This window comes from Cottoperca gobio, chromosome 5 (assembly GCF_900634415.1).
Source record: "Cottoperca gobio chromosome 5, fCotGob3.1, whole genome shotgun sequence".
Lineage (NCBI taxonomy): Eukaryota > Metazoa > Chordata > Actinopteri > Perciformes > Bovichtidae > Cottoperca > Cottoperca gobio.
This window is the reverse complement of record NC_041359.1, coordinates 14,679,799-14,697,129: the sequence shown is the minus strand read 5'-3', so window position 1 is coordinate 14,697,129 and position 17,331 is coordinate 14,679,799. Positions and strand designations below refer to the sequence as shown.

At 42.1% G+C, this 17,331-nt stretch overlaps 1 protein-coding gene across 1 annotated transcript in view; it reads right to left on the bottom strand.

The window, feature by feature from the left end:
• Positions 1–17,331, bottom strand: part of cacna2d2a (calcium channel, voltage-dependent, alpha 2/delta subunit 2a) — a 139,683-nt gene that overhangs the window by 22,987 nt on the left and 99,365 nt on the right. The window contains 7 exon segments of the mRNA XM_029430692.1: positions 581–659; positions 1,722–1,832; positions 3,282–3,443; positions 4,845–4,944; positions 5,292–5,342; positions 15,312–15,369; positions 15,599–15,730. Coding sequence (XP_029286552.1) covers positions 581–659; positions 1,722–1,832; positions 3,282–3,443; positions 4,845–4,944; positions 5,292–5,342; positions 15,312–15,369; positions 15,599–15,730 — 693 coding nt within the window.

Below are 17,331 nucleotides of genomic sequence, written 5' to 3'. Positions count from 1 at the left end.
GCCGATTTCAACACGGATTCATTGTTCAAAACGTAGCATTATCAGGGAACAACAGGGTGCGTCCAGAGTGAGTTTGCTGCGTCCCAAAGACATTTTCTATCGTTCCCGGGTCGACGTTTGTCTCAAACACTGGCGGTACCTGTGGTACCTACGATACGTTTTCAGAATGTTGGCATCGACTTGGTATCGAAGTATCAGTTCTCGTGTCATCCCTCCTCAGGTGTGCTTTGTAGCACCTGTAATCCCACCCAACTGTGATGTCACAGGGTCCTGGAGTACACCTTAGTCAAACTACATGTATGTGAACACGTCTGTCTATACTGTATGTGTTAGCCTTGAGGAGCACACTCATTTATAATTATTTGTTAAGATTGGCTGGGCTTTGAATTTCCCACTTGAGAATGACTTGACTTGAGACAATGTCTTTCACCAGCATTTAATATCTATTCATTTTGCTCGGGTTTCCTTTAACTGCTATCGGATCATGTTGACTTGATGAACCACCAACGCTGCACCAACCCATTTTTCTCTATTATATTTGACAAACAAACGCTTTGATGAAAACATCTTGTCCACATACCTTTATTAGCACAGGCTATCCACTGCAAAGGGGTTACATCATAATTATGCTGGCCAACAGAGAAGGTGAACACGCGAACCTGGATGGAGAAAAAAAAAAATCATATGACGTCAATGGCAGAATTAAAACAGACAGAATAAAAACAAACTTCCTGCAGAGACAGACACACAAACCTCCTTCTGGATGGCAATAAGGTCACCATCATGTGAAAACTACAATGCATGCACTAATCTTGAGTATGATTAGATTAGACTCCCAGTCAACTCACACAAGTGTCTTCTACACAAGACTGCAGCGAAAGAGTTGTCAAACTGCAGATTATTCCTGTATGACAGCAGCCGTCATGAGGGAACCGGATAGCAATGGATATAAGAATACATTTTGGTGGGGAAAGGAGGGGACGCTGTGAAAGCCAGACTGGAACAAAGAGGCAAACTGAGTATCTATTGGATGTAATTTTATAGGCTCTGATGATAAAGTGGCTAATTAGTCAGCGGGTCAGAGCTGTTAACACCAGCAGCAAAACAACAAAAGAGACAGAAGAGGAGAGAAAGAAAGACAGAGAGAGACAGAGAGAGAGAGAGAGAGAGAGAGAGAAGAGAGAGAGAGAGAGAGAGAGAGAGAGAGAAGAGAGAGAAGAGAGAGAGAGAGAGAGAGAGCGAAGAGGATGAGAGAGAGAGCTAGAGAAGGAGAATAGCGAGAGAGAGTAGCAGATAGACTAACGTCCTAAGCTATATCAGAGCGCTCTCGCTCTCCGCTCTCTATAGAGATACGCCTCCTCTGCGATCTCTATCATGCCTCTCCTATACGAGGCGAGCTAGGAGCGCGAGAGAAGGAGAGAGTTGAAAAAAGGCCAAAGAGATGAATCACAAGAGAAAAAATAAATCAAGAATCAAAAAGCCAAAATGGACAGGAACAAAGCATGGAGAGGACGTTATGTGCACAGATTGGAGTGCTTGGCATGTCCGGCAGCCTAACTAACACAACTGCCTGTGCAATAATGAGACAATGTCAGCAGAATAGGGTGGGAGACTGGGGGGGTGGGAGGAATGGACCTCCTAAAACAGTTTGTGGACATGCATGATCTCTTCGGCTGGCAGAGCGATGCACATGAATAGATAACAGCCTTATGGGGATTCACCGTTTTGTTGGGCCAGTTGTACTTCTCAAAGATTTCCTGTGCACGATCCTCCCCACCATCTGTAAACATCATTATCATCTTATTGCAGTTGGCCCTCGGGGCACTGCTCTCCTGTAGCACATGAAGAGAGAAGAGCAAAGGAAGAGGCAGGGAGACAGGTTAGGGAAAAATCAAGACTGAAAGTGGAAGGTGATTATGCTAACACATCATTTAAAACAGTTTGGGAAACATATCAAAGAAGCAAAGAGGAAGTTAACACAGTACAAAATATTACATATTTACTATTTAGCATTTATAAGCACACAGATATACATGTTTATCAATTTATTTGATGTATAATTCTTTCTGTGTCCACAGATAAGTGTATTAACAGAGACGGATCGACAATATTGTAAAAGACAGTTGTAATAATATAAGGAATATATATATATATATATATATATATATATATATATAATATATTTAACTGTTGACAAGGACTGCACATTATTAAACACCTAAAAATGCCTTTATAGCTGCTTATAACCATATTATAGGGTTTGCTTATATACTGGTCATAAATGCTTAATGAAGGAGGTTAAAGTGAAGTAAATGTACAGTATATCCCTCCATACTGAGGTAAAAATATTATTCACACATTTTGTTACCAATCTAAGCCTTTATTCTTAGCTTTTCATCAAATTTCTTGGTTTCTTCCTAATTTTATGCCAATTTTAGGATTTCATATTAACTATACAACATTACTTTGGCCTTAAATTTGATTTCAGCACTAACTGCTCATAGCATACAGCTTTGACACAAACTCCCTCTGCCTGCCTGCACGGCAGCTGCCATTGATATGCAGGCCAGGGGCATGTCAATCTGACAAGATTCTAATAAAGATAAATAATATTGCTACAATTACATATTTTTATTGTGCCTCTGCCACCAATCATGGGAGCGAGTCTGCAGCAGACAGCGATTAAACAGGCCTTTTTATTTCTCATTCTGCTGTCGAGGGAAGGTGGGGTGAGTGTGTGTGTGTGTGTGTGTGTGTGTGTGTGTGTGTGGGAGGGGGGGGGGCATCTGGCACTTGGCTCTTTGCCTCCAAGCCCACCAGTGGAATATAAAGTGTCTGTGGCTGATCTCCTCTGGGCTGCGCTCATCAATCATCCCATCAGAGCCCATTAGGGTGGCAGCCTCTTAAAATACACAGCAGCATACGGAGCTGAGGCAGCACCTGTGTCGAGAGCACATGGAAGGCCTGATGCTGACAGACCTCGCCACGGCACTGGCTGCTTCAAACGTTAGCGCCACTCCATCGCAACAGCAGTTATTATCAGACCTACCTTCGACAATGACAGAACTCTGGAAATGTCTTATACAAACCTGGACCGCTCACTGTCAGCACCGCTTTATCACAGTTAATTCAGATGGAATTAACTGCATTTGACAGGATGTATAATAACATGCTGGAGCTTTAGTTCATAGTTCCAGCACGTTATTGAAGACTTTCTGGAGGCACACAGACAAACATCCACCCTTGCATTGCCCTTCCCTAAAAGGCTTGTTGGCTCTTACATTGAGAAGCTGTTCAAAGGCAAATGTGAAGCCAGACTTGTAATCTGTGGTTCCTTTGGCTTGCATATGCTTGACAGCCTCCTTGAAGATCTTCTTGTTCCGTTCATTGGCTTGGACCAAAGTCCTGAAGCATGGTACGACTGCATCGGCCTTCTCATTGAACTACAAGGGGAAACACAAACATGAGCATGTTATATATGTATAATGGACTTGCTTTTCCGGACAAAAATCCCACCAAATCTGTGTCCAACTGTTGTAAGACTGTGTATCTCTGTGTGTTTCTGTAAATGTGTGTGTAGTTCATGGCGGCAGGATGCAGACGTGGGTGTGTGCAGATGTAAGCTGCCCTGCTTGGCTGGCTGGCAGTAAACCCTGGTAATTACAACTTTCCACACAAAGAACAGGTGCACCTGAAACGCCAGTGCAAACCACTGAACAGAAACTCAGCCAAGGTAATATCATCTGCCTCATCTCATCCACCGAATTAGCCTAAAACTGTGTGTGCAGGTTTGTGTGTGGCGTATGACGTTATGAAACCCACTATGTCTGTAATAGCAGGTTTCAAATGCTGTTTCTCGTTGAAGGTCAACTTTAAAATCTACTGACATTTTCAGGACAGATTGATATAAAATATTATGTGCGAGAAAAGCTGACATTTCTCACGAGTTGGTGTTGTGGTATATTTAAATAGTGAAATAGTCAGACACCGAAATCAAATGCACAAAAGTATTAAGAGCAACATATTCAATATTCATCACTGTGTCACTTCTTAATATCACATTTCTTGTTTCTTAAAATGTCAGGTAATACAGTAGCTGCGAAACAAGATAAAGAAAAAGCAAGCTGGGTTACAAACATTATCTAAAATGACTAAAAATAAAAAGGTCCTATGAAATAAACTCTGTATTATCGTAACTAATTATATCCCCATTACAGAAGTGAAGCAGTTTGTCATAAAGAAAAGGGCTGAATCACACCAGAGACACAGATTGTTGATTATTTTCAGTTCATTTTGTGGTTATTTATGTTTGTAAATAATTCACAGCCAGCTTTTGTAAGCCTTCACTTCTTTATAGGGCTGGAAATCAGATGCATTCCCACCCAGACTACTCTGCTCATTTATTGCCCTTAGAGCTGGGATTTAGAGGCATACAGTGGCTAAGAGCAATGGATTATGAAGGATTACCGAAGGAAGTCTCCAAACAGAGCCACCACAAGGAGCATGTGGATGTGTTTGTGTTATCTGTCCTGCAATATAGGATAACGTCAATGTTTCCCTAAACATAAGTCCTAATAGAAAACTTGGTAATCAGCAGAGAGGGAAGGAAACAATCCCACACGGACAACGGTGGTGCAGGAAAAGTAAATACACTGTAATGAGGGTAAGTACAGTATTTCCACTGCAAGCAAACAACTGGGAGCAGTATGAGCACTCTGTGACGTTCACCGACTCCCTACTTGATTACCACCCGATTAAAGAATACTGCAAATATTTGTGTCATTGGTGCTTTCAGGAGTGATATGTATCATTAATCGCAAGTCGTGATGCAAGCTTCCACTTACCCTGGCCACATTCACATAGTCGTCGTCTGATAGAGTCTCCAGCATCTTCACTACGGAGGTTTTCATCAGCTTCAGAGTGAGTCCGCTAACACTTCCACTCCTGCAGAAAAAGATGCACTGAAGCACTTAGGAACTCAGTTATACTAGACATGTCGTAATCCTGCTCGTGTCCACTGTCCTAATTTGTGAAAGACTGCTTTCGTTTTCTCAGTAAATCCGTACATTTTTAGGCACACGTTAAAAAAATCACGTCTGTATGTTTTAGATGGTGATACAAGAGTAAGTGGACTTCAATTAAGGTGAGAAAATGAGCAGCGTTCTTCTAACTTTAGGCTTTCCTCAGACCAACAGGTGGCACTAGCGCCCTTTGAAGCAGACATCAACTCCCGCCAGGGGGAAATGTTGAAAGAGGAGGCAGTGAGAGAGACTGAGGAGTAAGATACTCACACATCCACAATGATGACCATGTCCTTTGGAGACGATGCACCTTGAATATACCTGTGGAAAAGACAAAAAGAATGGACTTTAATTTGTTCCCATAATCTTTGAGAATTGCTGTAAAGAAAGGAGCCAAAGACACAATGAGCTGAGCCATAATATTATGAAGCGACCATGGCTGAGCCCACTTAAGCTACAGAATACTGAAAAGGCTTATGTGCTTAGAAGAGTTAATAAGTTGTGTTATATACTTCAGTGTTGGCTACAGCTACTGTCGGCTGACTTCAACAGAGATACTCCTCTTTACTGAATAACAATGCACACTCTAAATAATTACTGCATAAGCCAAAGTAATTGGTAGTTTATGATCTAAGTATATAATAACACATTTGCTAAAAGTGGCCTGCACTAAGCTGCACAGCCTCCTAAGCAAACAAGCATCACTGTAAAGCCCAAGACTAAAGTCTAAAAGGTGCAAAACTTAACATATTGTGTGGAAACAGAGGATTCATACAAGTGTTCATCAGCACCAAACATCCAATTATTATTATTTTTAGAAGGGCTGAGATTTCTGTGTTTTTGACATCCAGATATTACCAATCTACATGAGCAAATAGTTCCCAAATCAAACACCACTTTGTTGCAGTGATGTAATCTACTTTACACTGCCTTACTTGATTGTTTAGGATACTGATAATAATTTCAAGAAACAAAAGTGATCACTTTTGTAATTATTTAAAGAAAAAACAAAACATTTTAGGACGTAAAATGAGGATACATGACTCATCATTTTTTAAAAACTTATTTTGCAGTCATGTTATGCTGACTCATACAGTCTAATATGCTTTATACTTGCTCACTTGAAATGTATATAAACTTCTGAAGGAGCAGCCTGAGTGGTGTTGACCTGGAGAGGCTGTGCTGAGCTAAGTACTGTCAGTAAAATAAGATCGCTGACGTTCAGCTCCTTTGATGACTCATCAGTTGGGCGTCAAACACATTATTTACTCTGGCATCCCCTTTGTTGGGGGGGAAGAGACAAGCTGTTTAAGACCATTATGCTTCTGCTGCAAAGCAACTCCTAAAATAGTGCTGTTCTGGTTGTGTGTCAAGCACGGCACCGCATAGGCCCACAAGGCAGACACGGGACTGAACTAGCAAGGCCCGACAACTTGTGTCCTGGAAGAGGCGCACACATAACATCTGTCCACCGTTGATAGAGGATGACATACAGAGGGAAATCAAAAGTTCCCTCATTCTGTTCCAGTGGCAATTAAATTCACATTTACCCCTGATACAAAGACAGCTGAGATTGATGGACATTGTAGGGTTTCTATAGCAGACTAGGAAGGGGGAGGAGGGTTTCAAATGTGAGTACTAGTTTGACATTCTGAGGAGTGAGCAGGCAAGCAGTTAGCAGCCGTCTTAGGCAGAGGCAGAGTAATCATCAGGGGTCTCTTTCTGCTGATTATCAGCCGTTCCGCTCAGTGTGGAGAGAAGCCAGCTGCCTGTGGGCCAGAGAGGCTCTTTTCTCATGCTCGGCCAAGCTGATATGGAGGTAGAGCAACAGAGCCCCGGTAGGCTTTGCCACTGCTCCCACAAGTCTCACCGCTCCCACTCACTGGCAGGAGCCACTCCAACCTGCAGCATGACCCCTGACCCGTGTTGAAGTGATGTCCCTCAGCACGCTGCCTGGGTGCATGCTGGAGCACCCCGCCCCCCAGGATGGAACAGAGACTCGGCACCAGTACTGCCTCGCAAGAGGTCGATTAACTGAGCGCGCCCAGAGTGAACACGGGCAAAGTGTGTGTGTGTGAGAGAGTGAGAGAGAGAGAGATAGAAAGAGAGAGAGAGAGAGAGAGAGAGAGAGAGAGAGAGAGAGAGAGAGAGAGAGAGAGAGAGAGAGAGAAAGAGAGAGACAGAGAGAGAGAGAGAGAGAGAGAAAAAGAGAGAATCCAATTATTTTCAATAATAAAGAATGCCACATCAAAGGTAGAACTTCTGCAGCTCTCCACAACTGTGTGGCGTATGAAATCAGGTCTGGAACCATGAGGCATATTGGCATGCATGACTTTTATCAATTTAATTACTGAAATCTTAATTTGAGGGAGTGAGGAGGAGAAGGGGGAGGGGGTTGAGACTCCACACAGTGGAGCGGCTTCTTTCTTTCGAGCGGATGGGGTTTGTAAAAGCGATCATTGATGCAGGACGGAAAGTCAGTCAAAATGTGGCCCACGTCTCCACTCCCCCGGGCTCACGGACGGAGACACCCCTGCTGGAGATTGAAGGAGGGTCATTTGGTGACGGCTGATGCCTGCAAATCAACTGCAGGATTTCATTAACTTCTCTGGTCAATCTATTTCTCATAGAGGAGAATAGTCCTTTAATGGGACTTCCAAGTTATTTTGAAGGGGCTAAATGTTAATTATAAGGCAATGCAGAATTCTATTACTAGTAGTCATTATAGGTCATCTTCCACAGCCCCAATGTAAACCCTCACAATCGAGAACTGTGCTAGCTTCGGCACTAAAATCTGCTGAGAAAATATCACTTTCAAGCATATAATTTCTCTCGAACTGTGAAAGAAGCGGCATTGATCAGCAGTAATGGGGTTTAGGAGGAATGTGTGAGCAGTGATGGAGTAGAGGGGAGTAACACACGAGCCAGGATAGCGTCACTCAACACTGAAGCTATAGTGCTGCCATGGCTGATTCTCCCCACAGATTGTCTTGGTGTATCAGCACTGTTCTCTTTCTCTCCCTTTCCATTGCCTAAATTACAATTGAATTTTCTCTGTGCCTCTGAGCAGAGAACATCAGGATCAGAGAGTGCGGAGTTGGAGTCAAGGATTTTCAGTCTCCAGGCTGATATGCAGGTTCTGACAGATAGAAATCATGAATTGAGGCAGGTATAAGTGTATAATTCTCCACATTTTGACTCATGGATCCAGATGTGTTGTTTCTGCATGGATTCCAGTCAGTAATTACCTCTCAGCGTCTGCCCACTGATGCCATTCTTTCCCTGTCATTACCCAGTCTCCGGCGTGCCAAGGCCAGGTGACAAGCAGATGGGCCTGGCTGGTGCTGAACTGAGCCCCGTTGCCCATTCTGTTGCACCGCGACACAACCATCAGCCATCAGACACAACATATCAGCCTGTGGCCTCTCTGCCCGTTCACTCAAAGTTGCGGTCGATATGTAACCCCTGGTGCTGAATCATGACTAGTGATAGCACTTTATTTTAGACATTGTATTGACATATGACAACGTGTTAGTTATTTTTGTTCTTTTCTCTGTGGGCAGCCGTTTACAGAAAATAAACTAATGGGAAAGCTTCCGAGTCCCACTGCACTGTGATGTAATTCAACCGGTTTGTACCTCCTCATGTAAAGTGAAACCTTGCATCGCAAGTGCAAGTGGTGGTTACTTTGTTGGCCATGCGAGTGTAACTGCCTGGTGGTTAACTAACCAGTTGCAGTCAAAGTCTAGCTAAAGGCAAAATATAAATACAACACATATACAAACACAACTGAGGTTACTTAGTCTGTATAAGTTAGGACTGGCTGATATGGAGAAAATCAAATATTACAATATCTTTGATCAAATACCTCAATATCGATAATACTGATGATTGGTGCCTACACAAAATATTTACACAATGAGACAGAACAGCTAGAGCAGTCTGGTAAGTTCAGTTCTTGTAATTCAGCTTTTAAAAACAGGAAAAGACAACACTTGTGCCATATTAGGATATGAAAATCTAAGATGTTTTAATCTAAAGGTTGTATCACGGATATCGGTATAATATCGATATATTGCCCAGCCCTAGTATAAGTACATAAACCTGACCAGGTCTTGTCATTTTCCATTTTAACACCCTTATAAAGCACTGTGGCATTAATCATAAAAGTCAGTTATCAAGCAAAAAATGTCAAACATTTCCATCTCAACTGTGTAAATGTATTGCTTTTATTTTCGTTTTATAAAGTTGGAATCTTTTTTTTTTGGTTTTGGACTGTTGGTCAGATAAAACAATCTATATGTAGATCAGCTGTGAGGAGAATGTATGATATCTTATAGATGAACAGATTAATCAAATCATTCAGCAACATATACATCACACACTGTAACAAAAGGCGTTTTGAAGCAGATAACACGCCATTGCTTAAGGTTAAGTAGCCAAGGTGTTTTCAATTTTATGATATATTATTAAGCCAATAAATTGAAAAACAAGTCTGGCCACAGCAGTGGTAGTAGTAGTGACGTGTATGCCCATAAAAAACAACCAGAAAGCCATGTCGTACATCATGTATGTCTTGATATAAACCTGTTCATACCATCACAATATGCACACTGAAGATAAAGCCTGATATGCGTGTGCAGTAGAAATGTGCTCTTTACACTGAGGTGGAACAAGGTATCGCTCTAAATGAGAGGAGATTAAAGCGGCAACATTCACAGCCATGCCACCCTTACAACACGCCACCACCTGCCATCAATCTGAAAGAAATGCATTATACAAGCAACGAACACAATGACATATTCTGCGTTGCCGTGATTGTATTTTTGCTCCTTTTGCAGCAGTCTGGTGAAGGAGTCTCATTGGAATTCATGAAATAGTTTTATCATGCCGCAGCGCTGTAAAATCAATACATTAACTGTGCCGGGGGGGCTAACTCTCTCAGCAGATTGTGTTTATGCACCCTGACCCGTTCAACAAAATGTTGAGCGCTACATTTAAATTGAAGGAATTATCTAGCACATACATTTCAGAAACATGCAACAGATACATGTAGCATGATACATGGAGTGGCTCGGGCTCATTTTAGATACAGGAAGTGTGCAACAAAAGCTTACTTTGTGTGTGTGAGTGTGTGTGTGTGTGTGTGTGTGTGTGTGTGTGTGTGTGTGTGTGTGTGTGTGTTTCACTATTTTATCCATTGTACAAATAATGACTGAGATGTAAGCACAGTACCATCTGTATTGTATGTGTCTGTCCACTTTAATATGAACATGTTCTTCACAGTGTGAGCGCTGACATGCTTCCATCATGCACAGTAACAGAGTAACCGCAGAATAATAGGAGAACTGTATATAACACAGAAAGACAGTTGGTGTGTGTACGTGTGCATGTAGGTGTGTGCATGCTCCCATGTGTGCGTGGATTTGTGTTGTGCTGATGGGCTTATTATTTTATGGACTGCTGCTCTCTTAGTGCTCCCGTGGATGTGGCAGGCGAATAAAGATTGAATTAAGATAAAAAAAACTATATATATATAAGAGGACAGCGCCCAGAGAGCCTGCAGGAGAAAGAGATGTTGTCTGCCGTTTATTTATTCCACTTTCTGTTGATTATTGGATGAGTTGGTACCAAGATTCACATTTCCATATTTTCGGTTATGCCTCAGAAGAACACACACAATTGTATGCTCAATTTTTCAACCACTTTCCTTTTTGGTAAAAAGCACAGAATATTAAATTAGTCATGCATATTGGAATACATCAGCATCAATTATTAGTAGGCAAGTACTAGTCTGTTACTGTTGCTCTTGGGATGGAATAAAAAGTCCCCGGCTGCGTCTATTAAATATTGGCTCAAACTGAAATGTCAAATATTTTATTAAAGTCTGGTGTCACCCTTCAGTCTCACCAATAACACACTGATCTGTCTTTTGATTCTGCGTCTCCCTGAACTAGGGTGAAGATGAAAGAAGGAGATACTGGGAATGGTATTTTGGGGAGCCTCAGCTTCGAGGATTGAACAGCAGTCATAATATTTACAAAGAGGTTAGATTGACTTTTTGAAGAAATCAATATGTGATATAGCCTACATGCTGTTGTGAACGTGGGAGGTAATGGGATCTTTGCAACGCTTGGCTAACAGGACTCCATGCCTGTCTCTGGTTATTTCTGTCCTCACCCCTTTGCTTTTCCTCTCTCACTCTGCCTCACTTCATCCTCTGCTTCGCTTCCCTTGATAACACGAACAGACATTATAATGGACAAATGGTAATAATTAATGTCAAAGCAATTGGAGACAATTAAGTGTGTTGACTGGACCATTAATTTTCCCGGGGCTGTTGGTGGGGGAGCAGACGGGACGAGAGCCCATCTGTGGAGGCAGGCGGCCCTCCGATCTTTTTCCTCAGAGGTGCACCTGGACAGCTTTGGCCAGGTCACGCAGGCTGCCATCCATCCTTCCCAGGAAAGCTACAGGTCTATTACACTACAAACTGGCCGTGAATTCTGGCTCCGACGTACACTCTCCACAGTAAATCACATCTTTGACTGGGGGAATCTTCCCGGCGACAGCACAAGCGCAAATGCTACTAAAACATGTCCTTGCGATAGCATCTGTTTATATTGCAGTTGCTATAGTCCAGTATTTATCTGGCTTATCAGCTCATGTGATCTGATGTATCTGTGAGTTTATAGGGGAGGAGTGCGGAGAAGTGTGTGGGAGGATGTGTGAGACAGTGTGTTTTTTGTCTGTGCTTGAACATTATTTAACCTACATGAATTTAAAGTAGTTTTAGCCTGTATGTCGTTTGAACCTATATGTTTGTCCTTGCCTGTTTTCTTTTTTTTTTACTTGTGAACCTTTTTGGTCAAAATTGTACTTGACATTTATCAGTTTTGACGGTTAGGGTTAAAATCACATTGTGAAGCCAGTATCGTGAATTGTATCGAATCAGGAGTCGAGTGTATTATTAAGTCCATAATATTTATATATAAGTAATAAAGCAAAACCTCACCCTGGCTATATTCAACATCCTCAGTGGTTATCCTTATGGTTGCTAATGTTAGCAAACTGTGCTACTGTTAGGCTAAGTTATTAGCATTATGCTGCATATTGTCCCTTGTGGCCTTGTGTCCTGTATTAACGTTCATAAGCTTAAAATATGACGTGCTTCAGTCACGCGCCACACAAGTTGACAATTCATCTCCGAGCAATGCCAGCTCTCACACGTCACTCAACTGTTGCCATGGGAAACACCCATTCAGACGCTTGAAGCTTAGATACTGTTTCCACAAACATGTCCAAAAATGAGTTTTATCCTTTAAAGAAGAAAAGATTACACACAGTAACTGTTGTGTATAATTATAGTTCACACACAAAGTGCAGAGAATTCAAATGTCAGTTTGATTTCAACACTAAGTGCGTGACTCATCTTAGCATCTGTATGACTCGTGTAAATGCTCATGTTGTTGTTTCTGTCCACGTTACGGACGCTGTCTCATATAAACACACATGACGGGCTTACCTAACCCCGGTGGACTGTTTTTGTAACGAGTGTGATTGGCCGACCTCTCTTCCGAGTGTCAGTTGGGGAGACAGCAGTGAGACTATAATCACGCGAGTCTGACCTGACATATCATGACATGCCACCACGGCCCTGCCACTCAGCGCGGCTGGGCACAAGTTGCCAGGCAACGGGCCAAAGAAATGTTGAAGGCTCCGACAAGAGGAAAAGCTCGTCAGGAGTGACAAACATGGAGGACCAGGGGGAAGACAAGGTGTTCCTGCAAGAATACGCCTCTTCCTCTGTCTAACCTTGTCACACTGCCGCTCAGCAGCCCCCCCCCCCTCATCTTTCTCCTTCCTTGTTCCTTCCTGTCTCCGGGAGGAGTCCCTCAGTCAAAACATGTGTAAGAGAATTAAACTCGTGTGTACTTCGGTTGTAGCGCTGACAGATCAGAGATAGAATCCTTGTTTTAACTTATCCTGCTACACCGTGCCTTGTGTTTTCCAGCATTTGTCATGTTTACGCTGCTTCTGTGAGAGTTGAGCACTACGGACATAATTCTGTTGTTAGCTTAAATACACTTTCAGGGAACACTTCGATACATTGAGGCAATAGGCGATCACTTTGAGTGACAGAATAGATGATAACTGACAGATTCATTTCTTTAGATCTATCTGAATGTACCTGTGCATGGGTTAAATATGACTGACTCTACTGATATGCTCTCTCTTCTATCCAACAGTACAACCACAACTGTGTACAGTAAGGAGGTTGTAAACTTAATCTATTTGAATCTTTGTGCGGTGCAAGCGTCTAAGGACAGAGGGTGTCGTATGCTACAGTCTGTAAAGACTATATAAATACATTAGTTTGTTTCGATGTTGCTGTTGGGATTATGATTTTTAACATTTTTGTTATGAAATCTACTTCTTTGTTGTTTTTAATCTATGGTTTTACTTAATGCACACTTATGTCCAATGTTTTGATAAGCAGTGTTGGTTGATTAGGATGAGAACACTGTCATTTCCATGTTTTTATGGATGAATAAATTGAACCTTGACTCCGACTTTAAACTTCACATCAAATAAGCGAGTGAAGTATTTCTTTTACTTCTTAAAATGAATTAATTTCTTCTCTTTCCGACATGGCTACATTTAAAGATGTGCATGTTGGATTTTGATTCTCATACAAACTTCATCAGAAGGAAAAGCGTTGTCTTTTGTTTGTTTGGTCTGAGCTGGTTGACTTCATGCGACAGCCCGGGCTGACCTCAAAAAGCCACTCAGGTTGAGCTGGATCCAGACAGAGATGGAAAACAGGGTCAGGTCTAATCAACATTGCTGTCATGATTATGTCCACTCCACTCCAACCTGTAACCAGGCAACAGGCAGGGCTGCCACAAAGCCGATGTGACAGTGGCAGGTAGATTGAACGTGGAGGGGTGGACAGAAAGCTGAGGCGGGTTGGTGAAGGGGCTGTTTGGCCGAATGCAGCCTAGTTCTGTCCAGCCCGTCATACTCGCTTGCCCCGGCACTCTGTGCGGGGATCAGCTGTTGCACAGAGAACCACAGGCAAAGGTGGGCACTTTAAACAACACATTAGCCTTTATCTTGCTTTGTCCTTGTAGCAAAAGACAATGCATCAGCATTATCACTTACTGAGATAAATATGGGTCAGGAAAATGTTTTAATCTCATTCCACTAAACAATATCCGTTATTTAGCTCGGGGCTGGAAGGAGCACAGGAGGTCTACAGGAGACAAAGCGCTGTACAGGAATCCTAACGTCTTTTTGTGTGCATGTGATTGCATTTACAAATCCCTATAATGGGTAGACATAATAAAATGTATTTAAAACTGGCTTTCTATAAAAGGCATTGTCAGAAGCATTTTTAAATTGCTGCATTTTACCATTGTAGAGTATTTTAGCGTCGCGCGGCAATTATGCACGTTATTATTGAATATAGTTGTATGCAAGTAGGTAACTCCTTTTACTCCAGTACTGAGCAAAGAATTAAGAAGATTAGGTAGATGAAAAGACCTAAATTATCTCAAATGATCTTAAATATAACAACAAAAATGCAAATGCAGTGGCCAAGTGTACGGACGCCTCCGTTTTAACAGACATCCAAAGTGTTTATAGCATGTGCGAGGACTCAGACCATAACAATTTGTCACAATTTTAAGACAGCATGACAGTGTTGCTGCTGACAGCACAGGTGTTGCAATGACAAGTTAAATTTCTGCACTCTTACCCTGCTGCAGGTTGTACTGGTTAGAAGCTGTCCGCTCTGAGCGAGACCATCTCCTTTACTATTTACGCTCAGCTGGACTCACCTTGTGCCCAAAACTCACACCTTCAAACACTCATCAGGGCTGAGATGATTGAGAACAAATTGAGATGTATGTTATCTGAACTATGCCAAATGTACCATCCCGAGAGCTGATTTCAATATGACTTTTGCTACTGTATTGAAGTCAAACTTAAATTGAACGTGTAAATACATCAGTGAGTAAACAACTCTTCCTCTATATATATTATTTTGGATGTTAATTATTCAGAAGTACACCAGTCATTCTTTCTGTCACCATTAATGCCCCTGTCCAAATGTGGTCATTTAGGAAACAAATACCTCTAAAAACTCCAATCTCTAAAAACTGTTAAGGATAATAGATGTCTTTTTTTTTTTGTATTCTTCATTAAATTGCCACTAGGCATTAATAGTGGAAGAAAAGAAATAAGATCACACTGATCCTGAACCAGATCCTGATAAAGATGGCTTACCAAGGTCTTCTGCGGACGTCGTACAGGTCAATCTTCTTGGGTGCCCTCCATGGAGTGGCTGGAGAAAGCAAGAAAATAAGTCATAAGCCGTACAGTGCACTGTGGGATATTTCACATCAGATTAGATCAAAGTAATCATAATTTCATTTTGTGTATCGAGTTACCACTACAGCCATCTGATAAGAGATTGCCAATGTTCTGCAGCCGAGGAGCCCCTAGGGTCAATTTAGACTTTATCTTGCCGTGAGTTATAAGGCAGACTGTTGACTCAGTACCCTACGGCCTACCTGGGTAGTATCGAGTCACTCCTGTGGCACTGCCAAACACCTGCCAGCGCAGAGAGCTGTCCTCCCTCCGGTTTTCAATGAAGACCCTCTCCAGCGCCTGGGTCCAGTTTAACTCGTTTAGGATGACTGGAGCTGTAGACACACACACACACACACACACACACACACACACACACACACACACACACACACACACACACACACACAGCGATAAACACACACAATTCGACTCACAATAGTGAATTGGCAAATATAGTTAAGGCTCATTGTTTACTGGTTGATCAGTTTACACGGAACATTTCTCTGTTTTTCAAAAGGAGACGATAAAGTTTAAACAGGCTTTCAGCCAGATTTTAATGTCGCCATTCATCCAAACATTTTTGTAATTCCAGCTGCAAGAGGACACTAAACTGCAGTTTTCAGAAGAAAAAGACAACTCAGAAAATGCTTCTGGTTATAAAAAATGAAAAAAGGAGAGAAAATGTAAATGAGTTGCTGATTATGTGCCATAGTCCCTTTAGTATAAAAAAGGCAATAAATGCTTTAACTACAGGCTCTAAAAATAGCTTTTTTTATAATCGGATTTAGACCCAGTTTTGTTATGTTGTTATCGATTTTATTTGCAACACGGATCATTTCTTCTGATTTATTAAACTCAAACAATGAGCCCTAAATATAGCGTAAAAAACCCACCAGGTTTTCTCTGTTAGTAACCGAAAGGTCAACTCTCTTTGCAGAACAACCTTGTCCGTGCCAGCAGCAGTAAGCCGAGTACATAAGAATGGATGTATGCAGGCGGCTCAGCCGGCTGTGGCCGGGCATCAGTCTAATCTGGGTGATCTCTGAGGAGTGCAGGAGAAGGAATCTGAGATGACCTTAGAGGAGGTCATATGTCACTCGCAGCATGTGGCGGCAGAAGCCCCTTCAACATTTCTTGATAGCAAAGAAATACAAACTATTTCTGAAAATGTCCATGAATGTGTGTTTGTGTTAAGAGTATTTGTGGGTGTGTGATGCTGCATGTGCGTCTTAACGCATCACCGTGTGTGTTTTGAGTTTAAACGTGAGGTTGCAGATATATCTCACAGGTCAGTGGCACTCCGGGAAATTGATTTATGGTTGTGGAGAGAAGTATTCATCATCGAGGCAACAAGAGGAGGAATAACACTACGACCGAGTCAAAGTGTGTGTTGTATCCTCTCTACCTCAGACTATTATTCCTTATATTGTATTTACACTGTCCTTCCTTTCTTTTTTACTTTATGTTCCAGATTATGCTTTTCTATGTCTAACTACACACACACACACACACACACACACACACACACACACACACACACACACACACACAAACCAAACATGCTTTCAGTTTGTGTTTAACAGCTAAACTGAAGTCAGAAGATGAGGAGTGCAATCAGAGGTTTAATAGCCACCTGATTAAAGAGGGAACAAGACGAGGCGCTGAGCTGAGGAGAACTTCACTCGCTTCTCTGATTTAATTACTCAGCCAACCAAAACTAGACAAGCCTCTGAACCGACAAGTCCGGCTTTCCTCCACCCCTGGTTTGAATTTCACACAAATAAACGATCATTATCCACTTTCCCCATGCTTTTTAATTACCGCTCGGTGTTTGACGAGCTGTCAGTTAAGAGGTATGAAACACGCCACCGACCTTCCCCCGTCCACTGCTCACCTCTTTCACTGTACGCTGAAAGCCTTTGAATAATAACAA